Raw genomic sequence first — 25,820 nt, forward strand, 5'->3', positions numbered from 1 at the left:
GAAAAGGAAAAGATACTGCTAGACGAAGAACTGCATTTGAGAACTGAACAATTAAAAGAATTGGCAAAAACTTATGACGACGAACTAGCACAAACTCTTGAACAAAATCATCTTCTACAGGAACAAAATTGTATTTTACAGGAACAACTCGATTTAGCCAAAAGTAAATACGACGAAGTCCAAGCAAATCTATATAAATCGTGCGAGTTCGCTACAAACAGGGGCGGGCAAATTGATAACATGTATGCCATTTTGATTAACAACACTGAAAGCAATAATGTTCCAGTCCAAATGCTGCAGACCAAAGACGATCAGGTAATGAACACAATGACCAAGTCGGATGACAAAACAGCTACTTTGCTGCACCCAACCCACACAAAGTGTCAGGGCACAAGGGTCAAAAGGCTTCAATGACGATCAAATCGTAGACCGATGCTCTCAAGACGTTCTGCTAAGAGAAATACAAAAGCAGCAACATTTGAGAAAGACGAAAAAGATACGTCACCATGACTAGGCGTGGACTTCCCGGAGAACAGGTCAGCCGAATTTAACACCATTAGCGAGGACGTAAACTATTAAATTCCCCCTGCTCTGACTCAAAACCCTATCCAGGGCCCGCTCGATCAAGAAACAAGCCTACAGGCTTTGACTATATACTCAGATACACATGTTGCTACGCACAATGTAAACAACATCGCAATAGCCAACTCCACTCAAACTCTGATAAGTCAATCTGTTTTCACCATGAAGACAAATGATACATTACGCCATTGCGAACAATCATTCAACTGTGTGGGGAATATGACCACAAGACGGAACTCAAAGACTGCTTAAAACCTGTTGAGGATAGAGGGCGCTATTTACACTTTGGGGGAAAATCGTGCCCAATTTAAACGGCCTCGTACTCTATTCTTGCTCGTACAATATGCATATTATTATTACTATTGGATAGAAAACACTCTCTAGCTTTCCGTGCTAATTGACTGGAGAAGAGGACATTCTAAATCCAAACAACGATTGTTCTGGACAAAGGACCCCTTGTACAACATTCTGATGGAAGATCATCAAAAGTAGGACCCATTTTATGATGCTATTTCATATATCTGTCGAACATGTGAACTAGTAGTTTGCGCCCAGATTTTGGGCACGCTCTCGCCATAACGTAAACTGCATGTCGTAATGAAGTTATTTTTAGAATTCTAACACGGCGATTGCATTAAGAACTAGTGTATCTATCATTTCCTATACAACATGTATTTTTTTGTAATGTTTATGAATAGTTATTTGGTCAGAATATGTGAGTGTCAGAAAAATATGCTACGTTAGCACAATGTATAACCACTGATTTCAGCTCTAAATATGCACATTTTCGAACAAAACATAAGTGTATGTATATCCTGATGTTATAGGACTGTCATCTGATGAAGCTTATCAAGGTTAGTCAAAAATTATATATCTTTTGCTGGTTTGTTACGATCGCTAACTTTTGCTGCTGGTAAATGGCTTGTGTTTCTGGCTATTATGGTAAGCTAATATAATGCTATATTGTGTTTTCGCTGTAAAACACTTAACCCATGATGCGCTAATTGATTCGGACTTGACAATGATCTCAAAAGTGCTGTGAACCCAGGTAACGTTGGTTAAGAACAGAACGATAAGACAAACTTTGAGGGTTAACTCAGACTACCTCGCCTCTCACAATGCGACTAACGCTAAAAGTATACTTCCAAGATGTTTCGCTTATTCACCCTGTGTATGTTACCAGCCTCAACACTGAACACCTGCTACTCGGAGCAGACTTGATGGATCGTTTGGTTTCTCTGATGGATTGGAAAAACAACCAATTGTGGTCAGAGGTAACCGTGCCGTCTCCACTGACCACACTGTCTTCTCCTAACGCTGGCTGTAACACAGTCATCCACAAGGAGTATCTGTTGACAGGACCCCTTGGGAAAAAGACATTTCGATACCTCTTGGTGCAGAATCTGACTCAAGCAGATATGACGATATCTCGTCACATTCAATCAGCAAACCTGATAGACTATTCTTTTCAAGATTTTGAGCTAACATTCTCTGTGAGTGAGCAACTTCCCTCCTCCTTGGAGTCATGCGATACCATAGCTAAGATGAACTTCTCTTGTCCTTCAGACACTTCCACAAGCACTGTGGTCGTATCAGGAAACAAAGCATCAACTTTCAGAGTGGACTCTGCTTCCGATGATACGCTTTCTGCTTGGAGTGGGACTGAAACCCCTTACAATAAAACTAACGGTGTCAGTCCCACCACTGACCCGGTGACTCCAACTGGTGAAAAACTGCAATATTGCCCGAAAGATATCCTTGTCTCAGTTCGCAGGTGCTGGAACGGTTGCCACATGCAGATGTTGTGGCGAATGGCAGGCCACGTCAGCCACTGAGTGTTTTGAAGCACAAACACTAGGAGATTTGGTAGAAGAGTTACAGCCAATCTACTAAAAATGCGGCTGCTGACAACTCGTACAAAGGGCACAATCTTTTCGTTTGTGCCTCGGACACCAACACCAACCGCTGGTGGGGAGGTCCCGAGACACAACGGGCGGGATTACTAGTCCAGACTCATGGTAAGCGTCGTCAAGGCCAGTGGGGGGTGGATCGGGGCTATTTGCAGCACTGTACGAGGCCGCCCGATCAGGAAACAAATCAAGTTGTAAACTTCCCCACGAGAACAGAGAGGAGTGGACAAGCCTCTCGACGGGGATAACCTTAGAATACATCTGCCATATCACTGAGGTGTCCCACACTGGTCATAAAAGAAGTCCAGTGGACTTTGCAACTCCCCCAAAAAATGGTAACAATAGTCTCAACTACAATGCAACTATTTAAATGCTCTAATCATGTGTAGGATAACATTACGGAATAAATTGGTAGCTTAGCTGGTCCCCTTGGATACTAATATCAATGCCAGCAACGGTCAGTCCGGCCACAGTCAGCAAGAAGGTTTGAGACCTAACAATTCGAATTGCCCTTGATAACAGCGACAGAGGAGTTAGTAGTCACTTGGTGGTAGCGAATCTCCAAAACACTCTTCTGATGGTTAACACACATGCTGGTAATAACTTATCATGTAGTTACCAACTTAGGATAGCGCCCTAAGCAACACACCACTAAGTAGAATCACCCTAGATATGACAAGATCGTGGACGTATATAGAATAGAGTCCAATTAGATGATTAAGGTGTGGTAACTATGTTTTGTATATCTTTTTGTTTGTGTTTTATTCTTAATTTCATTTTCATTTTCTTTGACACTTAGGAAGTGATACTGCCACAAACAATTTGGGGAAGAAATGTAATACCGTATTGCGTGAGTGTTGTACATTATTAACGTCTGTCAAAGTTACTGCCTAGATCCACCAGTCTGGACAACTGGACGACCGGTCCGGAACGATGATCCACAACCAGGCCATCCCATGACCATTCTTTTGGTGGGTTGCAACTTGTAGAATCCTTCCAAGATTGAACCTGTCATGACTATTGTGTGAGGATCCAAATAGGTCAGATCAGCTTTGCAATAAATAACTTCAACCAAACCCCCTCTCACCTGCAGAGGGGGGGGGGGACTGGTGGGGGTTAACACCTCACACGCTGTTGTAAATCAACAGTCAGCATCTCTCTCCAATGTTTACCAGAGGAATGTGACTTTGTTTCACATACTCCCGACTAAATATTTCTAACATTGAACGAGGGATATGGTCAGAGGCGATCTAAAGAACAATAATTACATTTTGGTTGTTATTTTGTGATGTAAAAAAAATGTTTTAAAGGAAATACTAACTTGGAAAGTGTCCATCCCATGCGTTGTGCATGAAACATGAAAAATTATGAAATTGTTTTTGTGAAGGGCGGGACACCCGTACTCCCGGGTGGCGCAGTGGTCTAGGGCACTGCATCGCAGTGCTAGCTGCGCCACCAGAGTCTCTGGGTTCGCGCCCAGGCTGGGCTGGGTTCGCGCCCAGGCTCTGTCGCAGCCGGCCGCAACCGGGAGATCCGTGGGGCGACGCACAATTGGCATAGCGTCGTCCGGGTTAGGGAGGGTTTGGCCGGTAGGGAGGGTTTGGCCGGTAGGGATATCCTTGTCTCAGTATGTAAAAAAAAAAAATTAATAAAATGTATGCACTCTACTGTAAGTCGCTCTGGATAAGAGCGTCTGCTCTTGGCCGGTAGGGATATCCTTGTCTCAGTATGTAAAAAATGTAATAAAATGTATGCACTCTACTGTAAGTCGCTCTGGATAAGAGCGTCTGCTAAATGACTAAAATGTAAAATGTAATGAGTTTAGGAGCCATAAGAGATAATAGTTGTACATAACTTTCTACAAGTGACAAGTCACGCCCCTGAGTGAGGTCAGAGAGCGTGTCAGCCTGACGGAACCGCCCCTCTCGAACAAACTGCATAAATGATGGGTAACGAAAATGAACATATCAGACCAGAGAGATGTAGAGCTGCAGCTCATGTTTAAAGTGGTTCGAACTCTGAATCTCAACACGAGGTAGAGACGATAATGTCACCTCTCAGACAATCACTGGTATGGCTGATTAGCTGTCCTAAGTAAAGTATCTAGAAAAGCGAATTTAAGTGGGACCATTCCATTACTCTGTTCAAATCATCATATTACGCTATTCTCATCACCCCACTGGGAACCATTGACACGGCTGGCTAGCCTATCTTCAAAGAAGCATCCTCCAGAGCGAACGGAAGGAGAATCAACTCTGTAGTTCTGTTCAGGACTACATGACAACTACAAACAGTATGAGACTTGTCGGAACCATTTTGGACAATAAGAGCCTTACAAGCATGCCACGAAAAGACCCAACCCCCTTTCCAATGTGGCCCGGTTCTGACAGATATGACCTTTCACGTAAATAAATTAATGATTTCTTACTCCAAAGCGGGCGGCGGTTTGTGTGCAAAGTACAGGAGTACTATAATTGAGAGTAGTTTCTAAATGTAACAACGTGAAGTGTCTCTGTCTGTTAGCTAGTAAAGAAATAATTATTCCAATTTGTGTAGTACTGAATCATAACTAAGACTCGGGTTTTTGCAGATACAAGGAGGTTACGACTGTTCTGAATTATGATATGATACGAGGTTATGATTTAATAAGTTGACTGTTTATGAAAACCTTTATAGAGTTATCATCTCACAAATTAAACTCTAAAGAACCGCCCTCGTTGTGCCCCAGATCTTAATGAGTTAATTGTTACATCATTCATTTAATCAATAACAATAAAATATATTTAGGTTGATTAGATAAATAACAGTCTTCAGATTAATGAAAGTAAAGTCACAACACAATCAATAATATAATTGCAAAAAATTATCGTTGTCCTGTTGGAAGGTGAACCTTTGCTGTGAACCTTTCAGGGTCCAGTCTGAGGTCCTGTGCACACTGGAGCAGGTTTTCATCAAGGATCACTGTACTTTGCTCTGTTTATCTTTGCCTCGATCCTGACTAGTCTCCCAGTCCATACAGCATGATGCTGCCACCACCTTGCTTCACCGTAGGGATGGTGCCAGGTTTCCTCCAGATGTGACGCTTGGCTTTCAGGCCAAAGAGTTCAATCTTGTTTTCATCAGACCAGAGAATCTTGTCTCTCATGGTCTGAGTCCTTTAGGTGCCTTTTTGGCAAACGAAGCGGGCTGTCGTGACTTATACTGAGGAGTGGCTTCCGTCTGGCCACACTACCATAAAGGCCTGATTGGTGGACTGCTGTAGAGATGGTTGTTCTTCTGGAAGGTTATCCCATCTCCACAGAGGAACTTTCGAGCTTTGTCAGTGTGACCATCACGTTCTTGGTCACCTTCCAGACCAAGGCCAATGTGCAAAGCTGTCATCAAGGCAACGTATTTCTATTTGAAGAATCTCAAATATAAAATGTATTTTGATTTGTTTAATTAACACTTTTTATTCTACAATGTAGAAAAACCCTTGAATGAGTAGGTGTCCAAACTTTTGACTGTTACTGTATATATAAATAATATAAATATATCATAGTTGGTACAGTTTGAATGAGTAATTTGGTGAAATGTTGTACAATTTAAATACTCGAGTGTTAATTGTTTTTTGATAGTGAGTGTCTTTACACAATGGGAGACAAAATTGGTGTCATATTTAACCTAAGTTGACTTGTGATTGTCATTTGTTTTCTGTTCTTGAACTATGTCTGTTTATTTGAAATTTGTGAGAAAATGTGCTTAATCTTGAAAATTCTCAGTAATCTACAGCAGCATTCTATAATTCTATTGGGGTCCAAAGGGTTAAATCAGTGGAGTCAATGTTGTGGGCTCTCTAGAAAACAACTTTTTTCCAAACTACTTGTTTAAGGTCAACAAGTGCTTTTTGTATGACATTACATGCAGTCTGTAGATCGGCTATAGCCTGGTTCACAGAGGAGTCAGTACATCACAGTGTCATCAGCATAAAAGTGAAGTTGTTTTTCATTAAGGAACCAATAGCGTTTATATACAATGTGAATAGTCACACGACCTGCTAATACATTACTCTGAATGCAGTAGGTTTGGGAAACTGAATATACTTTTCAGTGTACTGAATGTGTGCTTGTCTCACCTTTTTCCAACCTCTGTCATGTACACTGAAACAGTCTTCCAGTGAATCTTGGCCTTCAGAGTGGGTTTGGACCCAGGCAGATGTGCGGTGGCAGTTTTCATAGACATCTCATATGACTGACACTCATCTCCCCATCTTACGTGCATCTAACATGAAAAAGAGAACACTTATGAATTAACATGTCATGTTTCTCCAATCCCTATTGAGAGATATCTCTTCCCACCTTGTATCTACACTATTTAGAAAAAAGAGTTCGAAAAGGGTTCTGCCGTTCTCCTGCTACGAGAACCCTTTTTGGTTCCAGGTAGAACTGTTTTTGGTTCCATGTAGAACCTTCTGGGGAAATATTTCTACATGGAACACAAAGGAGTTCTACCTGGAACCAAAAAATGGTTCTTCAAACGGTTCTCATATGGGGACAGCTGAAGAACCTTTTAGGTTCTAGTTAGTACCTTCTTTTCTTAGATTGTACTGCCTATAACCTTCAGGGKKGGGGGGGGGGGGGGGGRGGGTAACAGATTACATGTAATCTGTAACATGTAAGGATTACAAAAAATGTTAACTGTAATCTGTTACGTTACCAGCAAAAATATTGTAATCAGATTACAGATACTTTTGAAAAACTAGATTACTTCGATGATCACTTTTAAATTCAGAAATTATGTTTGCAAAAACATATTTGTCACTTCTGTGTTTTTTAAATTGACATTCAAATGTACATTTGTTCCACCTGAGTGTCTGACCACAAGTCCGAGAGCACTATGATGACACACCAAATGTGTTTGATGGATCGCGGGAAAAGAGCAGGAATAGACTTTTGTAGTCTACAGTCCAAGCTATGTCTTCCAATGGTGTGACTACTGCCGGCATAAAAAGATTATCCAACTTGAACAAACGCTTGGAGGTAAGGATAACAGCAGTGTTGTAGTCTATGGCGAAACGGATATCAATTATTATTGATATCTACATAGCGCATTGATGTGAATCACACTGCTGCTCTCTCATTTAGCTATTTGCGCCTTACGGATTGTGGTTGTTGTGGATGGCTGTTCACAAATGTAGATATGCATGTGAACCAAATAATGGTTGAATTCAAGAAGTTTAATTTGCACAACAGTCACTGTTTTTGAAACCAGTGGACAGCCAGTGAAATATGCGCTCTTGGAACAGCTACATAGTGTGGATCCAAGCCTATGAGTAATAAAATGCCCACCTTTATTCCAATCTAATTCATGCTGATAAGAAAAGAAAATACATAGGCCTAATGGACACATGCTCAAATTCGTACACTTTTGATAGACTTAAAGGGGCAATATGTAGTTGCTACATCCATTTTTGGACTAATACATTATATGTACAGTAATATATATATATATATCCATTGATTCTTGACGAATAAAACTTGTAAATGCCCCATGAGCTTAGTTCAACTGTCACACTCCATAAGAACCCAACATATAAGCTTGTTTTTCTGCCTTGTTTGTAAACATTGTAAATGTAAACAAACAAGGTATATATATTTTTTTTATTTCACCTTTATTTAACCAGTTAGGCTAGTTGAGAACAAGTTCGCATTTACAACTGCGACCTGGCCAAGATGAAGCAAAGCAGTGCGACACACAAACAACAACATAGAGTTACACATGGAATAAAACATACAGTCAATAACACAATAGAAAAAAAAGTCTATAAACAGTGTGTGCAAATGAGGTAAGACAAGGGAGGTACGGCAATAAATAGGCCATAGCGTTGAAATAATTACAATTGAGCAATTAAACACTGGAGTGAAAGATGTACAGAAGATGAATGTGCGACTAGAGATATTGGGGTGCAAAGGAGCAAAAAAATAAAAATAACAGTATGGAGATGAGGTAGTTGGATGGGTTTTTTAGAGATGGGCTATGTACAGGTGCAGGGATCTGTGAGCTGCCCTGACAGCTGGTGCTTAAAGTTAGTGTGGGAGATATAAGTCTCCAGCTTTTTTCAGTTCGTTCCAGTCATTGGCAGCAGAGAACTGGAAGGAAAGGCGGCCAAAGGAGGAATTGGCTTTGGGGGTGACCAGTGAAATATACCTGCTGGACCGCGTGCTACGGGTGGGTGCTACTATGGTGACCAGTAAGCTGAGATAAGATGGGGCTTTACCTAGCAAAGACTTATAGATAACCTGGAGCCAGTGGGTTTGGCGACGAATATGAAGCGAGGGCAAGCCAACGAGAGCATAGAGGTTGCAGTGCTGGGTAGTATATGGGGCTTTGGTGACAAAACGGGTGGCACTGTGAGTAGAGTGTTGGAGGCTATTTTGTAAATGACATCGCCGAAGTCGAGGATCGGTAGGATAATTCGTTTTACGAGGGTATTTTTGGCAGCATGAGTGAAGGAGGCTTTGTTGCGAAATAGGAAGCAGATTCTAGATGTACTTTTGGATTGTAGATACTTAATGTGAGTCTGGAAGTAGAGTTTACAGTCTAACCAGACACCTGGGCATTTGTAGATGTCCACATGTTCTAAGTCAGAACCGTCCAGAGTAGTGATGCAGGACGGGCGGGCAGGTGCTGGTAGCGATCGGTTGAAAAGCATGCATTTAGTTTTACTTGTATATAAGAGCAGTTGGAGGACACAGAAGGAAAGTTGTATGGTATTGAAGCTCATCTGGAGGTTAGTTAACAGTGTACAAAGAAGGGCCAGAAGTACACAGAACGATATCGTCTGCGTAGAGGTGGATCAGAGAATCACCAGCAGCAAGAGTGACATCATTGATGTATACAGAGAAAAGAGTCGGCCCGAGAATTGAACCCTGTGGCACCCCCATAGAGACTGCCAGAGGTCTGGACAACAGGCCCTCCGATTTGACACACTGAACTCTGTCTTAGAAGTAGTTGGTGATCCAGGCGAGGCAGTCATTTGAGAAACCAAGACTGTTGAGTCTGCCGATAAGAATGTGGTGATTGACAGAGTCGAAAGCCTTGGCCAGGTTGATGAAGACGGTTGCACAGTACTGTCTTTTATCGATGGTGATTGTGATATCGTTTAGGTCCATTGAGCGTGGCTGAGGTGCACCCATGACCAGCTCGGGAGCCAGATTGCATAGCGGAGAAGGTATGTTGGGATTCGAAATGGTCTGTGATCTGTTTTTTAACCTGGCTTTCGAAGACCTTAGAAAGGCAGGGTAGGAAAGATATAGGTTTGTAGTAGTTTGGGTCTAGAGTGTCTCCCACTTTGAAGAGGGGGATGACCGCGGTGGCTTTTCTATCTTTGGGGATCTCAGACGATACGAAAGAGAGGTTGAACAGGCTAGTAATAGGGGTTGCAATGTTTTTGGCTGATAATTTTAGAAAGAGAGGGTCCAGATTGTCTAGCCCTGCTGATTTGTAAGAGTCCAGATTTTGCAGCTCTTTCAGAACATAAGCTATCTGGATTTGGGTGCTGGAGAAATGGGGGAGGCTTGGGCAAGTTGCTGTGGGGGGTGCAGGGCAGTTGACCAGGGTAGGGGTAGCCAGGTGGAAAGCATGGCCAGCCGTAGAAAAATGCTTATTGAAATGTTCAATTATCGTGGATTTATCGGTGGTGACGGTGTTTCCTAAACTCAGTGCAGTAGGCAGCTGGGAGGAGGTGCTCTTATTCTCCATGGACTTTACAGTGTCCCAGAACTTTTTGGAGATTGTGCTGCACGATGCAAATTTAAACTGCCTAAATTTAAGCATCAGCTGTCAGAGCAGTTTACCGATCACTGTACCTGTACACAGCCAATCTGTAAATAGCACACCCAACTACCTCATCCCCATATTGTTATTTATCCTCTTGTTCTTTTGCACCCCAGTATCTCTACTTGCACTACTCTTCTACATTTGCACACACTGTACATAGATTTTTCTATTGTGTTATTGACATGTAACTCTGTGTTGTTGTTTTTGTCGCACTGCTTTACTTTATCTTGGTCAGGTTGCATTTGTAAATGAGAACTTGTTCTCAACTGGCTAACCTGGTTAAATAAATGTGAAATAAAAAAATATGAACAATTTGGCTAATCTATCAAGGAGCATATCATTTATTGGAATGACTGGAATTCTGATAGACTTTGGTTTTCAATGTAAAGATATAATTTAAACGTGTAGTTTATATGTAGTAGAAAGCGATGGGTTAGAATAAGCCTACATTACCAACCCGTAAAGTAATATTTAACTTCCATGTATTGCCAGCTATGTAAACTTTAACATTGATTTATCGTGCAATAGATGTTGTTCAATTGGTAGCATACATTTTTGTCTTCTTCTAATGCTTCTTACGGGGAAAGTAATCTCAAATTAACTCAATGTAATCAGATTACGTTACCGAGTTTGAGTAATCCAAAAGTTAAGTTACTGATTACAATTTTGGACTGTTAACTAGTAACAGAGTACATTTAGAAGGTAACCTACCCAACCCTGATTACCTTTAGCTGCTCCTGCCGGACCTTATCCACATTAGCATCTGTGCACAACTTCCAGTTGGCATCCTCCCCAACCTGAGACACGATCAACTGGGTGTTGTCCATCTGGGCAGCAGGAGTGTAGTAAGCAGCTGCTTCGTAACCCTCTGGCTTTGTCTTGCCACTCATGGCCAGAACCTTGATGGTGAACAATGGTTCAGGATTGACATTCCAAGCCTGAGGAGGAGTACAAGAAGGCGCAAAGGTCTTTATACCGCCATCACTGTTTTGTAAACACAACTAGGTTTCAGAGTGAAATACATAATACTGTCGCCATGTCTGAAATAATGCAGACAGTAATGAAACTCTCTTTGAATATTGATTGAGATTGAATACACCCCCCCTTAAAACAACAACCACAACAACAAGTTACAGTAGTCAGTGGTGCACTTCAGCCATAGCCCTACCTCAGAAGCAGAAGCTTCTTTGGCTTTGAAGCTTGCTTGATGAGACGTTCTGCTGCTTGAGGAACCAGAGGAGAGATGGAAACTATTGGTTGCGTCCTGCAAACACAAAAATAGAGTAGAAATGGTCACATACTGTATGAACTTAGCAATGCATGTGTGCAGATCATGACAGTACAACCATGACCAAGTACCTTGGAAAGCCTCCGCAGGGTGTCAAGCAGGTGGCGGACACTAACTGGGTCCTTGGTTGGGCTGGCGTTCATCTCAATGTGAATCTTGTCAACAGGTTTGTTGGACTGGACTGATAATGAAAGAGGAMTTCGATTATATAGTCACACTTATGAAATCTAATGAGGCTTTTTTTTTAATGGAATTCCATTTTCTTTTCAAATGTTTTTTGCTTTATTGTGAAAGAATGAAAGGCAAAGATTAGAGGGATGTATAGAATAGGTCCAGTTAAGTAAGGTGTAAGCAAGGACTGAACCCTGCCACTGGGCTGATGTCCCTTCCGGGGTCGTCAGCACTACCACTGGACCAGTTCCTGGCACATCCAATAAGGCTTAATAAATGACAGTCCAAAACAATGTACAAGAAAAAGCATATTATGTCATACTTTATACTTGTATATGCTGTTACCTGGTTGAATTGTATATGCAAAGTTGGTGTATCCCAAGAAGTAGTAAAGGGGGTATTCATCAATGTAGTGTGATCTCGTTGCCTCTGAGTCAACACAGAAAGCTGCCCCATAGATGTTAGCCTCTGCACACACCTTTACTTGTGGATGGTAAGTGTCAAATTTGACAATCTATTTAGCAAAAAAGAAAGCATATTAAGAGTGCACACATATCTATCTTACTTTGCGTGTAATAATCTTTGCCTTGGAGAGTGGTTGTACCTTTTGTCCAGAGGTCAAATAGCTTTGCTTAGGTGGCTCTATATCCTCATTAGCCTCAATAGAGTCAGGCATCATTGGGGTCATTTTAGCAAGTGATGGCTCCTCAATATTCCTTGAGACCGCATATACGTCAAACCTATTGTAACAAAAAGAAATCGAGCATCTGTTAGATTACAATCCATTTCGACACTTAAAATATTGTTTTTCACAGGTGTAATGAAATGTGAGAAACATACTTGACTGAGAAAAGCTTAGTCTCTTCTTTGCAAGCAGGAAGGTCAATTTCAAATGTATTTTGTTTGATGTTCATTTTCATGCTGATTTCCCATGGCATGGCAACTACTGTTTTACTCTTCAGTTCCACACCACACTGGAACATGTCAGTGTTTATCCCATGGAAGACAAATTGGTCCTTTGAGAAACTGCAGCAAAATTACATATAAAACACAATCAGTTATACAGTGAGTGAAAAAAGTATTTGATCCACTGCTGATTTTGTACGTTTGCCCACTGACAAAGAAATGATCGGTCTATAATTTTAATGGTAGGTTCATTTGAACAGTGAGAGACAGAATGGCAACATAAAAATCCAGAAAAACGCATGTCAAAAATGTTCTAAATTTTAATGAGGGAAATAAGTATTTGACCCCTCTCAATGAGAAAGATTTCTGACTCCCAGGTGTCTTTTATACAGGTAACGAGCTGAGATTAGGAGCACACTCTTAAAGGGAGTGCTCCTAATCTCAGTTTGTTACCTGTATAAAAGACACCTGTCCACAGAAGCAATCAATCAATCAGAATCCAAACTCTCCACCATGGCCAAGACCAAAGAGCTCTCCAAGGATGTCAGGGACAAGATTGTAGACCTACACAAGGCTAGAATGGGCTACAAGACCATCGCCAAGCAGCTTGGTGAGAAGGTGACAACAGTTGGTGCGATTATTCACAAATGAACTGTCAATCTCCCTCTGCCTGGGGCTCCATGCAATATCTCACCTTGTGGAGTTGCAATGATCATGAGAACGGTGAGGAATCAGCCCAGAACTACACGGGAGGATCTTGTCAATGATCTCAAGGCTGCTGGGACCATAGTCACCAAGAAAACAATTGGGAACACACTACGCCGTGAAGGACTGAAATCCTGCAGCGCCCGCAAGGTCCCCCTGCTCAAGAAAGCACATATACATGCCCGTCTGAAGTTTGCCAATGAACATCTGAATGATTCAGAGGACAACTGGGTGAAMGTGTTGTGGTCAGATGAGACCAAAATGGAGCTCTTTGGCATCACCTCAACTCGCGTGTTTGGAGGAGGAGGAATGCTGCCTATGACCCCAAGAACACCATCCCCACCGTCAACCATGGAGGTGGAAACATTATGCTTTGGGGGTGTTTTTCTGCTAAGGGGACTGGACAACTTCACCGCATCAAAGGGACGATGGACGGGGCCATGTACCGTCAAATCTTGGGTGAGAACCTCCTTCCCTCAGCCTGGGCATTGAAAATGGGTCGTGGATGGGTATTCCAGCATGGCAATGACCCAAAACACACGGCCAAGGCAACAAAGGAGTGGCTCAAGAAGCACATTAAGGTCCTGGAGTGGCCTAGCCAGTCTCCAGACCTTAATCCCATAGAAAATCTGTGGAGGGAGCTGAATGATCGAGTTGCCAAACATCAGCCTCGAAACCTTAATGACTTGGAGAAGATCTGCAAAGAGGAGTGGGACAAAATCCCTCCTGAGATGTGTGCAAACCTGGTGGCCAACTACAAGAAACATCTGACCTCTGTGATTGCCAACAAGGGTTTTGCCACCAAGTAATAAGTCATGTTTTGCAGAGGGGTCAAATACTTATTTCCCTCATTAAAATGCAAATCAATTTAGACAATTTTTGACATGCGTTTTTCTGAATTTTTGTTGTTATTCTGTCTCTCACTGTTCAAATAAACCTACCATTAAAACTATAGACTGATCATTTCTTTGTCGGTGGGCAAACGTACAAAATCAGCAGGGGATCAAATACTTTTTCCCCCTCACTGTATTAGCATTGAACAATAATTGAGCCATGAAGCCATTGATCTGGGAGGGTTCCTCATAGTATTGTTCTTCTCATAATATGATGCAAAATATTGAATAAATACTTGCCGAGGCCTGGGGTGGTCAAGCTGTGTAAGCCGCTGCCCTCAGTGCCTCCCGATCACACTTACTTGGTAGTGCTGCAAGCAACCCACTGCTCTAGCACTACCTCTCTTTTCTCACAATCCTTTACAAGAAACATACAACTATGCAAGGACTTTGACTGCCCCAGCTACCAAAACATAAATACATATATTACCCAGCAAATCCATCAGTCACTAGTGAAACATCTGAGGTCAACAGTTGTCCCAGGCGATCAGTCAGTGGTGGGCTGATTGCAGCCTCAGCTACATAAGAGAAAATGTTAGCGTTTTATTGATTATGTATATATTTATTTAAAAAATGGTATTCTGCTTTGGAATTCAAATGGCCTTGGTATTCAATGTTTACCATTGACGGTAATGGTTGTTACTGTGTTATAATATTTGCTGATTTCCAGTGGGAGACCGAGGGAGGTGGCTTGGATGTAACGGGTCTCAAACATAAGGAAGGCCTTGGTCCAGTGCCATGACATCCCCTTCTGAAGATTTTCAATCATTCTCCAGGCTGGGTTCTTTTTGCCTGCAGATGGACTGACAGTCTGCATGGAGATACCGTGGCAGAAGAGCACAGTGTGTAACAGCTTATGGAGACCACAGGAAATGTGTATCATGAGGTTTTGTTATTGCCCAGAGTGGATAGAGAGGGACATGATGTTATACTGAGTAACATGCAATACTTGATTGACTGTAGAAATCTCACCTTGATAATACTCTGAATTAAGTCCTTGCTCAAATCCGCGAAGAAGAACTCTTGACCAAAGATTCGTGTATAGGCAGACAAAAGAGGCTTATCCTCGGGCAATGTCTGCCAATCTTGCAGCTGAAAGAAGATGATTCAATAGAACAAAGTTTAGTTTGAAGGGATGATACAGTACATTTGAGGGCACTTTTTTAGTGCCCTCAACAGTGCAGTATGCGTTTTGAAAAGTCATGAACTCACCACTTTGAATATGGCCTCGAAGTCAGTGTAGCTGAGATGGCCGTTAACTTGAATGTTCTGTCTAAACAGTTCCTTAATTCCATCAGCACGGAAACCGAGCTTTATGACACAAACAATAGTCAAATAAGGTTTTACTTCAGCATGAAACAGAACAAGTTCAAAACAATTAATATGAACATTACCTCCACAAGTTGTAATATTTTGCCAATGAAATGGAATTTCCCTTTAGTCACTATTTCTGTTGGGATGTAGCTTGCAGCATTTTTCAGCATGAAGAACTCAGTGGCTGTACCAATCAAGAAGTCGTCTGGATATTCAAGAGATATGTGGTCAGTCAATGTTTTTTTGCTGATGAGCGAAGAAAACAGTTTCCTCAGCCTTTCATATACTGTATGTTCTCAAAGTAAACCCATGCCGSTTACAGGTCCTTTGAACTTACCATTAAACCAATCTAGGCGCATAGCTTTGCTGTAGTGGTAACTGACACGACCAAATTTAGGGGCCAGGATTTTCTCAGCGACATTGCAGGCTGTTGAGCTTTAACAAAGATAACAAAACAGCCACAGTTGAAATGCATAATCAGAAGCATTGACAGAACAAATGTCACTCTGCCCAGATAAAAACACTCACAGGAAGTGGTTGTCCGGAGTGCTTGATTTGGCAATGCTCCTAATGAGAGAGTAAGAAAAGCTAGCCACATGCATGTCAGCCTCCTCCAATAGGAATTCAGTCACTGTAGACACCAAAGCCAAAGGTGGCTTAGTTTCAAACAGGATCATACATGCCAACATACGGATCTCAGTGGGAAGGTGCCTCTGCACAAACAGGCTCACTGTGATGTCCTGGACCTGAAAGCACATACGTAAGACATACAGTAGCTAAAGTCATATTATCAAAGAGATTAGACTGGGACTAATACAAAATCCRACTGTATGTCAACTGGTTATCATTTCATCTGATATAAAGTCAATTTAGTAAATCAATAGATACTCAGTTGCATATTTGTCAATGAGGTATTTAATTAATTTTCACTTTGGGAATTGACTTGATATCCTAATGTGAGTGTGAGTATGTCGAAATGTTACTGACACCAATTCAACTCTGACACCAGAACCACAATATCTATGACKCACTTCCTAAATATTATCACCTTTTTCTTTTCTTGTTTGTATTCTGGAATTCAGCTTTTAGTTGTGAATGTGTACACAATGAAATAAACCAAACTACTGCTACTACTAACGCTGTGGGGGTCTCTGACTGCCAGGTGTCTCAGAGACTGCACGGCTGCACTTAGCACACGGGCTGGGAGGGTCACAGGAGTGGCAGACACTCCGGGGAGGAAGCGCCTGATGGTCTTAATGCTGGAGGGGTGGCCAGCATTCCCAATGGCCTTCAGGGCTAGCAACATGTCCAGTTCACTGTTTCTCTTCAGGCCATCGATCACCATGTCCAACAGGGGCTGTTTGAGACAGACGTGTCACATCTTGAATTCTCTAATCCGCAGTGATTTGCAGCTAATATCTATACAAAAAGAGTCTGAACAACAGCAACGCTACACAAGATTAACGCAGCAGTAGTCATAACATTCACAATTCYATCTTCTGTCATATAACCAGAATAAACTGGAACATAGCTTATGCATTTGGTTTCTTTACCAGTAAGTAATGCAATGGTAATGTAGCCTATTACCTGAACAACTGCCACCGGGCAAGACGGACCATACTCATAGGTACAGTACCTGTAGACCAGTGATCCATAGGACAGCACCACAGTGTTCCACAGCATTGGGTGGGACTTACTGAAGGGCATGAACAGAAACTCCTACAGAGGGACGATTGATAGATTATGAATCACTCTGAACACATCACATCGACCACATGATTTTGTCATCTAGTGTAAAAAAAAAAGTTAAATGGTCCATAAGCCCATGTAGGGACAATGTACTCTTTGTCTTTCTACCGTATAACAATAATACCTCCTGTAATATAGTGAACATTATGCCAAAATCCAGTCTGTGTATTAGTACGGTGGGATTCCAGTTCCATGTTTTACAGTAGCCAGACAGTGGSAGTGATATGCCATGTGAMCTATGTAATACCAGCATACTTCTGAGTAAAAGTTCAACTAAAGTATACGAATGCCCCAACCTCAGTTCTTATAAACATATGCAATTTAAATAACTGTACGTTACACCTCCAACCAAGACAATCACCTTGGCCATCTCCAGCAAGTCGGTCTCTGCTGCTAAATGATTAAATGCGATCAGAAGTGTTTGTCCAGCCTCGTTGGCTGATACATCRCCGGCTTTGAATCTGTTCTTCAGGAATTTGAGAACTCTTGCGTCTCCAACTTCAACAATCGTGTCCAAAAGCCATCGTCTGACAAGAGAGAAGGATGACAATAAAAAAAACCTCACATTGTAGGAAACATAGGCAATCCTTTGATATATTACACTTAACATAGAAATGTTTACAATGGAAACCATAAAATGTTTAAATTAATATTAAAATKTGCCTATATCTACACACTACCGTTCAAAAGTTTGGGGCGACTTCGAAATGTCCTTATTTGAATTTTTTTGTTTTTGTTTAAAATAACATCAAATTGATCAGAAATACAGTGTAGACATTGTTAATGTTGTAAATGATTATTGTAACTGGGAACGGTACATTTTTWATGGAATATCTACATAGGCGTACAGAGGCCCATTATCAGCAACCATCACTCCTGTGTTCCAATGGCACGTTGTGTCAGCTAATCCAAGTGTATCATTTTAAAAGGCTAGTTGATCATTAGAAAACCCTTTTGCTATTATGTTAGCACAGCTGAAAACTGTTGTTCTGATTAAAGAAGCAATTAAACTGGCCTTATTTAGACTAGTTGAGTATCTGGAGCATCAGCATTTGTGGGTTCGATTACAGGCTGAAAATGGCCAGAAACAAAGACCTTTCTTCTGAAACTCGTCAGTCTATTCTTGTTCTGAGAAACAAAGGCTAGTCCATGCGAGAAATTGCCAAGAAACTGAAGATCTCGTACAACGCTGTGTACTACCCCCTTCACAGAACAAAGCAAACTGGCTCAAACCAGAACAGAAAGAGCAGTGGGAGGCCCCGGTGCACAACTGAGCGGGAGGACAAGTACATTACGGTGTCTATTTTGAGAAACAGACACCTCACAAGTCCTTAACTGGCAGCTTCATTAAATAGTACCCGCAAAACACCAGTCTCAACGTCAACAGCAAAGAGGCAACTCTGGGATGCTGGCCTTCTAGGCAGAGTTGCAAAGAAAAAGCCATGACTCAGACTGGCCAATAAAAATAAAAGATTGAGATGGGCAAAAGAACACAGACACTGGACAGAGGAACTCTGCCTAGAAGGCCAGCATCCCAGAGTTCCAGCTACAATAGTCATTTACAACATTAACAATGTCTACACTGTATTTCTGATCAATTTGATGTCATTTTAATGGACAAAAAAACAAGGACATTTCTAGGTGACCCCAAACTTTTGAACGGTAGTGTCATAAATATGATTATACATTTAATAAACATGAATATGCACCTGTGTTCATCATTCCCTGAGAGCTGTTTCCACAGAATCTCGTGGTTTTCTAGCGATGTCACACGCAGGAGTTGGTAAAGAAAAACAACATCCTCACTTGTTGCACTGTCTGTCTGGTAGATGTTCGCTTGGGCCAAACGTTTGATCATGTCTGCAATCTGTGAACAACAATGTGGTTGCATGTGTTTGTGGCATATCACATGTTAGCAGTAAATAATCATGAGCCATAAACATCTTCATGACAGGGTGAGGGGRAAAAAAAAMAWWTTMGAGCAAGTTTTGAGTATTATTGATACGCTGTTGTTTACCTTGGGCACTGGATCATCCAACTTCTTCATCAAAATGGGGATTTGGGCCAACGCTTTCACAAACTTGTAAACCAGATTCCCTCGGCTAATCATGGGACCAACAGTAGGGGTCACCACTGTATCAGTTACCCGGAGCAGCACAAGCTCTTTCCTAAAGGAGAGTCAACACGAATAGCACCTTACACATACACATTTTGGCAGGTAATTGGTCATCCTGGTTTGTTCCTCACTGTAGCCCCAAGACTGAGAACCTCTTCGGTGCATTTCATCTAAGGCTGTGTTTACAGGCAGCCAAATTCTCATCTTTTTTTATCACTAATTTGTCTTTTGACCAATAAGATCAGCTCTTTTGCCAATAATCGGGCAAGAAATCTGAATTGGGCTGCCTGTGTAATTGCAGCCCTATAACTCATGTCTGGACATCTCCTTCTGGACATTCCTTCACATAACTTAGTGTTAGGCTGTGTTTTCACTAAGGAAGCCCAATTGTTATTGTTTGCTTAATTATTGGCAAAAGATCTTATTGGTCAAAAGACCAATTAGTGGATTTCATCAATTATCAGAGTTGGGCTGCCTGTGTAAACGCATCCTTAGTGTGTACATGGCAAATAAACCACTTTCACCTATTATTCTGTATGTTGGTGTTTAGTCATTACGCCTCTAACCGTGGCATCTCTTTCGAGTCCTCCAACTACCAGGTGGTTCTCATTTTCAGACACCCAATTTTATATAGTGAAAKGAAAGAAAACAAAGAGATTTGTCATACATGGCTTGCAGTTTGGAGTTCCCCCCTTTCACGTTGAATGGGGAGAAATGCTGGCGCTCCAAGGCATGAGCCTTCTTGATCAGGCCTCCGTCAACTGTTGGTTTCACTGTGTAGACATATCTCACTGTTGAAATGACAGAGTCACCTCTCTAGATGACGTAAAAGAATACAAAAATTATTGAAAGTGAGTGACTGTTAAAGTATACAATTTACCTCGATGGTCTCTGTAGTATTGGCACTGTATACTCATTTAAATAGAATTGTGCATGTTCACATATAGGTTTATGGATTGGAAAGACAAACCTCTTTGGAAAGTTTGTTGTCGACAGCAAGTGCCATTCCTCTGTAAATGGCTGCCTTTTTTTTGCAGTTATTAATGTCAACAATTTGGGTGACTGACAATTCTTGGGAGTTGGCATCCTCCTCATTGGCATAGGTACTCTGGCACAATCCATGGATCCCGACCTGATAACAAATACGTAGAATAAACCTCACATTAACAGTGCTCYCTGCAATTTCTTTACAGATGAAAATGCAATATAACGTAAGCATTGTTTATGTAAAACCTGTTTTAGTTACCTCCTCCAGCTCATACACTCTTTGGGTGGTCTTGACTGTGACTTGGAAAAACCCAAGTATGCCTCTCACAATATTGACGATGGTGTCAGATACTTCAGCAGAGGTGCGAATGTCACCAACCCGTCCCTTGGCGTACTCGAACAAGAAGGGTTTGCTGAGCTCGGCAGCAATCCGTTTGGTAAGCTTTGGTGACGTAACAAATGCATTCTTCCCTGGGATGCCATTGAACTCCTCGAAGTTCAAGTTTGAAACCTTAAAACAAGAAAATATAATTGGATCACCAGGTAGAATGAATTGTTTATTTACGATTAAATAAAACATTTTCAAATGAGTTTGTTTAAATTCTCAGGATATTGACACATTTTATGTTCATCAAAAGAAATGTAGATCCTTAAAATAACACATGCAGTATATTTCGCTYCTGAAAAATGAGGTAAAGGCCTATGAAGTACCTTGCATTGGTAATTTTAATTGAATGCATACCCGGAGAAGGAATTTTTGTGCAGACACACCAATGATCTTGACTTTGCACATGAGTCTCACGCCAGACTCTGCAAGGTTTGGCATGCCACGCCCAATATTCACCATTCCCTCATATTTGTACTCATARGTTTTCTTAGGGTTCAAGCCAGGCTCTACAATACATCATTGATATAGAATTATTCATGAAAACATGCTCATTTGAATGTAGCGTTAGTTTTAAATGATACATTTCAAATCACTTGATAAAGAACTCACCATAACTGATATGGTCACATGCTGAAATGAAAAAATGAGAAAAAATATTCAAAAAGTGTCATAATTAGCTAATTAAAAATAATTTTCATATTTTTAACACACTTACCGGCCAAGGCCACAAGGTGACAAAGAAAGAACCACCACATGGTGAAATGCAGGAGTGGGATCCTGCAGCTCAGCGTTTCCTTTTATATGCAATGCTATGTTCACAATGACTAAACGAGTACATGACCCAGTGTCTGCACAGCACATCTTTGGCAACAATGAGGGACATGAAGTAACAAGGGGGCAAAGGTGTGTCAGATGAGTGTAACCAGTGACATTGACAGTGGTCAGTATGACATGCAAAAGGAGGACATTTCAGGAAAAATAAACAGTGACCTAAAATGGACACTAATAATCAGTGCTTTGTGAAACTCACATATTGTACATTACAAAGAATTGTTTAAAATTCAACATCTTTGACCTTATTTGAATTCACAAATTATATATTCACAGAATGTACACAACATTAGGAACACCTGTGCTTTCCATGACATAGACTAACCAGGTGAAAGCTATGATCCCTTATTGGTATTAATTCCACTTCAATCAGTGTAATGAAGGGGAGGAAACAGGTTAAAGAAGGCTTTTTAAGCCTAGATAAAATTGAGACATGGATTGTGCTTGTGTGCAATTCAGAGGGTGAATGGGTAAGACTAAATATTTAAGTGCATTTGAACAGGGTATGCTAGTAGATGCCAGGTGCAGAGTTTTTTCACGCTCAACAGTTTCCTCTGTGTATCAAGAATGGTCCACCATCCAAAAGACATCCAGACAATTTCAGGCCAGTTGTCGAAAACGGGTCATTGATGAAAGAGGATAAAGGACTCTGACACAAATTTTGCAGAGCAACTGACAGTCAAAATCAAATCAAATTATATTTGTCACATGCACCAAATACAACAAGTGTAGACCTTACATGCTTACATGAAATGCTTACTCACAATCCCTTAATCAACAGTGCAGTTCAAGAAGAGTTAAGAAAATATTTACCAAATAAACTAAAGTAAAAAAAAAAGTAAAGTAACATAATGAAATAACAATAATGAGGCTATATACAAGGGGTACCGGTACCAAGTCAATGTGCGGGTGTACATGTTAGTCGAGGTAATTTATACATGTAGGTGGGGGTGAAGTGACTATGCGTAGATAATAAACAGCGAGTAGCAGCAGTGTACAAAACAAATAGAGGGGGGTCAATGTAAATAGTCCAGTGGCCATTTGATTAATTGTTCAGCAGTCTTATAGCTTGGGGGTAGAAGCTATTAAGAGCCTTTTGGTCCAAGACTTGGCGCTCTGGTACCACTTGCTGTGTGGTAGCAGAGCCGTACGCACTACCCTCTGTAACGCCTCATGGTCAGATGCCGAGCAGTTGCCATACCAGGCAGTGATGCAACCGGTCAGGATGCTCTCGATGGTGCAGCTGTATAATGTTTTGAGGATCTGGGAACCTATGCCAAATCAGTGACCTGAGGTGGTGGTGTCGTGCTCTCTTCACGACTGTCTTGGTGTGTTTCAACCGTGATCGTTTGTTGGTTTGTTGGTTTGTTCATTTTCCTGTAGTCCACGATAAGCTCCTTTGTCTTGCTCACATTGAGGAAGAGGTTGTTGTCCTGGCACCACACTGCCAGGTCTCTGACCTCCTCCCTATAGGCTGTCTCATCATTGTCGGTGATCAGGCTTACCACTGTTCTGTCGTCAGCCAACTTAATGATGGTATTGGAGTCGTGTTTGGCCACGCAGTCATGGGTGAACAGAGAGTACAGGAGGGGACTAAGTACACACCCCTGAGGGGCCCCACAGTTGAGGRTCAGCGTGGCAGACGTGTTGTTGCCTACCCTTACCACCTGGGGGTGGCCCGTCAGGAAGTCCAGGATCCAGTTGCAGAGGGAGGTGTTTAGTTCCATGGTCCTCAGCTTARTGCTGAGCTTAGTGGGCCCTATGGTGTTGAACGCTGAGTCTAGGGTTTCTGGGATAATGGTATTGATGTGATCCATGACCAGCCTTTCAAAGCACTTCATGGCTACATACGTGAGTGTTACGGGGCGGTAATTATTTAGGCAGGTTACCTTCGCTTCCTTAGCCACAGAGACTATGGTGGTCTGCTTAAACATGYAAGTATTACAGACTCAGTCAGCGAGAGGTTGAAAATGTCAGTGAAGACGCATGCCAGTTGGTCAGCACATGCTTTGAGTACACGTCATGGTAATCTGTCTTGCCTTGCGGCTTTGTGAATGTTGACCTGTTTAAAGGTCTTGCTCACATCGGCAACCGAGAGCGTTATCACACTGTCGTCCAGAACAGCTGGTGCTCTCGTGCATGCTTCAGTGTTGCTTGCCTCGAAGCGAGCATAAAATGCATTTAGTAGGTAGGCTCGCGTCATTGGGCAGCTTGCGTCTGGGTTTCCCTTTGTAGTCCGTAATAGTTTTCAAGCCCTGCCACATCCGACGAGTGTCATTGCCAGTGTAGTAGGATTCAACCTTAATCCTGTATTGACGCTTTGCTTGTTTTATGGTTCGTCTGAGGGCATAGTGGGATTTCTTATATGCGTCCGGATTAGTGTCCAGCTCCTAGAAAGTGGCAGTTGTAGCATTTAGCTCGATGCGGATGTTGCCTGTAATCCATGGCTTCTGGTTGGGATATGTACGTACGGTCACTGTGGGGACGACGTCGTTGATGCACTTATTGATGAAGCCGATGACTGAGGTGGTATACTCCTCTATGCCATTGGATGAATCCTGGAAMATTTTCCAGTCTGTGCTTGCAAAACAGTCTTGTAKCGTGGCATCCGCGTCATCTGACCATTTCCGTATTGAACGAGTCACTGGTACTTCCTGCTTTAGTTTTTGCTTGTAAGCAGGAATCAGGAGGATGGAATTATGGTCAGATTTGCCAAATGGAGAACGGGGAGAGCTTTGTATGCATMTCTGTGTGTGGAGTAATGGTGGCATAGAGTTTTCTTTCCTCTGGTTGCACATTTAACATGCTGGTAGAAATGTGAGGTAAAACTGTTTTTAAGTTTGCCTGCATTAAAGTCCCCGGCCACTAGGAGCGCCGTATTCGGATGAGCATTTTTTTTTTGCTTATGGCCTTATAGAGTTGGTCTTAGTGCCAGCATCAGTTTATGTTGGTARATAGATGGCTATGAATAATATAGATGATAACTCTCTTGGTAGACAGTGTGGTCCACAGCTTATTATAAGGTACTCTACCTCAGGCAAGCAATATCTCAAGACTTCTTTAATATTAGATATTGCGCACCAGCTGTTATTGACAAATAAACACACCCCCACCCCTCGTCTTAGCAGGCGTAGCTTCTCTGTTCAGCCGGTGCATGGAAAATCCCGTCAGCTCTATATTATCCATGTCGTCGTYCAGCCACGACTCAGTGAAACATAAGATSTTACAGTTTGTAATGTCCCGTTGGTTGGATAATCTCGTAGGTCATCGATTTTAWTTTCCAATGATTGCTTGTTGGCCAMTAGAACGGATGGCAGTGGGGGTTTACTCGCTCTCCTACGAATTCTCAGAAGGCAGCCCGACCTCCGCCCTCTTTTTATCCRTCTTTTCTTCAAGTAATGACAGGATTTGGGCCTGTTCCCGTGAAAGCAGTATATCCTTCGGGTCGAACTCGTTAAAGGAGAAAGCTTCTTCCAGTTCGAGGTGAGTAATCGCTGTTCTGATCCAGAAGTAATTTTTGGTCATAAGAGACGGTAGCAGCAACATTATATACAAAATAAGTTATAAAAAATGCAAAGAAACCTAACAAAATAGCACAATTGGTTAGGAGCATGTAAAACGTCAGCCATCCTCTCCGGCGTCATTTTGTGTACAACATTGGTGGCCAAAGACCAATAAAAGAATGCACAACTCGTCGTACATTGACACGAATGTGGTATGGCAGCCTTCGACCTTACAGAGTTCCACTTCTTTCAGCAAAAAACAACAGAGGATACAGTGGGCTTAGGAATGAAACCAGTGGACACGGGAGAATTTGAAAAACATTGCCTGGTCTGATGAATCCCAGTTCCTGCTGTTTCACGCTGATGGAAGGACTAGGGTACGGAGAAAACCCCATGAGTACATGCATCCATCATGCYGTGTGTCAACATTAAAGGCTGTTGGTGAGATGATGTGTTTTCAAGGCCGAATTGGGCCCCTTGATAAAAGTAGAGCAACATTTGAATGCCACAGGATATCTGAACATCATTGCCAATCAGGTGCAGTGTATCCATCTGCAAATTWKAATTTTTTCAGCAGGATAATGCTCCATGCCAGAAGGCTAGGATTGTCCAGGAATGGTTCCACGAACATGACAGTGAATTCAGCTTACTGCAATGGC

The 25,820-nt window shown here is 41.9% G+C and overlaps 1 protein-coding gene across 1 annotated transcript in view; it reads right to left on the reverse strand.

Annotated features, from left to right (window-relative positions):
- The window catches only part of vtg3 (vitellogenin 3, phosvitinless), a 42,906-nt gene extending 21,324 nt beyond the window's left edge, over positions 1-21,582 (reverse strand). The window contains exons 1-25 of the mRNA XM_024004506.1: positions 21,543-21,582; positions 21,437-21,457; positions 21,182-21,333; positions 20,699-20,950; positions 20,423-20,584; positions 20,120-20,268; positions 19,354-19,504; positions 19,046-19,203; positions 17,698-17,863; positions 17,175-17,306; positions 16,726-16,944; positions 16,116-16,333; positions 15,925-16,022; positions 15,668-15,792; positions 15,486-15,584; positions 15,246-15,365; positions 14,895-15,084; positions 14,704-14,791; positions 12,610-12,795; positions 12,374-12,509; positions 12,115-12,283; positions 11,670-11,779; positions 11,479-11,574; positions 11,036-11,248; positions 6,607-6,752 (exon numbers count right to left, since the gene is read on the reverse strand). Of these exons, the coding sequence (XP_023860274.1) occupies positions 6,607-6,752; positions 11,036-11,248; positions 11,479-11,574; positions 11,670-11,779; positions 12,115-12,283; positions 12,374-12,509; positions 12,610-12,795; positions 14,704-14,791; positions 14,895-15,084; positions 15,246-15,365; positions 15,486-15,584; positions 15,668-15,792; positions 15,925-16,022; positions 16,116-16,333; positions 16,726-16,944; positions 17,175-17,306; positions 17,698-17,863; positions 19,046-19,203; positions 19,354-19,504; positions 20,120-20,268; positions 20,423-20,584; positions 20,699-20,950; positions 21,182-21,333; positions 21,437-21,457; positions 21,543-21,582 (3,596 nt within the window). The remainder of the gene's footprint in view (positions 1-6,606; positions 6,753-11,035; positions 11,249-11,478; positions 11,575-11,669; positions 11,780-12,114; positions 12,284-12,373; positions 12,510-12,609; positions 12,796-14,703; positions 14,792-14,894; positions 15,085-15,245; positions 15,366-15,485; positions 15,585-15,667; positions 15,793-15,924; positions 16,023-16,115; positions 16,334-16,725; positions 16,945-17,174; positions 17,307-17,697; positions 17,864-19,045; positions 19,204-19,353; positions 19,505-20,119; positions 20,269-20,422; positions 20,585-20,698; positions 20,951-21,181; positions 21,334-21,436; positions 21,458-21,542) is intronic.
- Positions 21,583-25,820: the final 4,238 nt, after the last annotated feature.

Source organism: Salvelinus sp. IW2-2015, linkage group LG16, assembly GCF_002910315.2.
Source record: "Salvelinus sp. IW2-2015 linkage group LG16, ASM291031v2, whole genome shotgun sequence".
In the NCBI taxonomy this organism is placed as follows: domain Eukaryota; kingdom Metazoa; phylum Chordata; class Actinopteri; order Salmoniformes; family Salmonidae; genus Salvelinus; species Salvelinus sp. IW2-2015.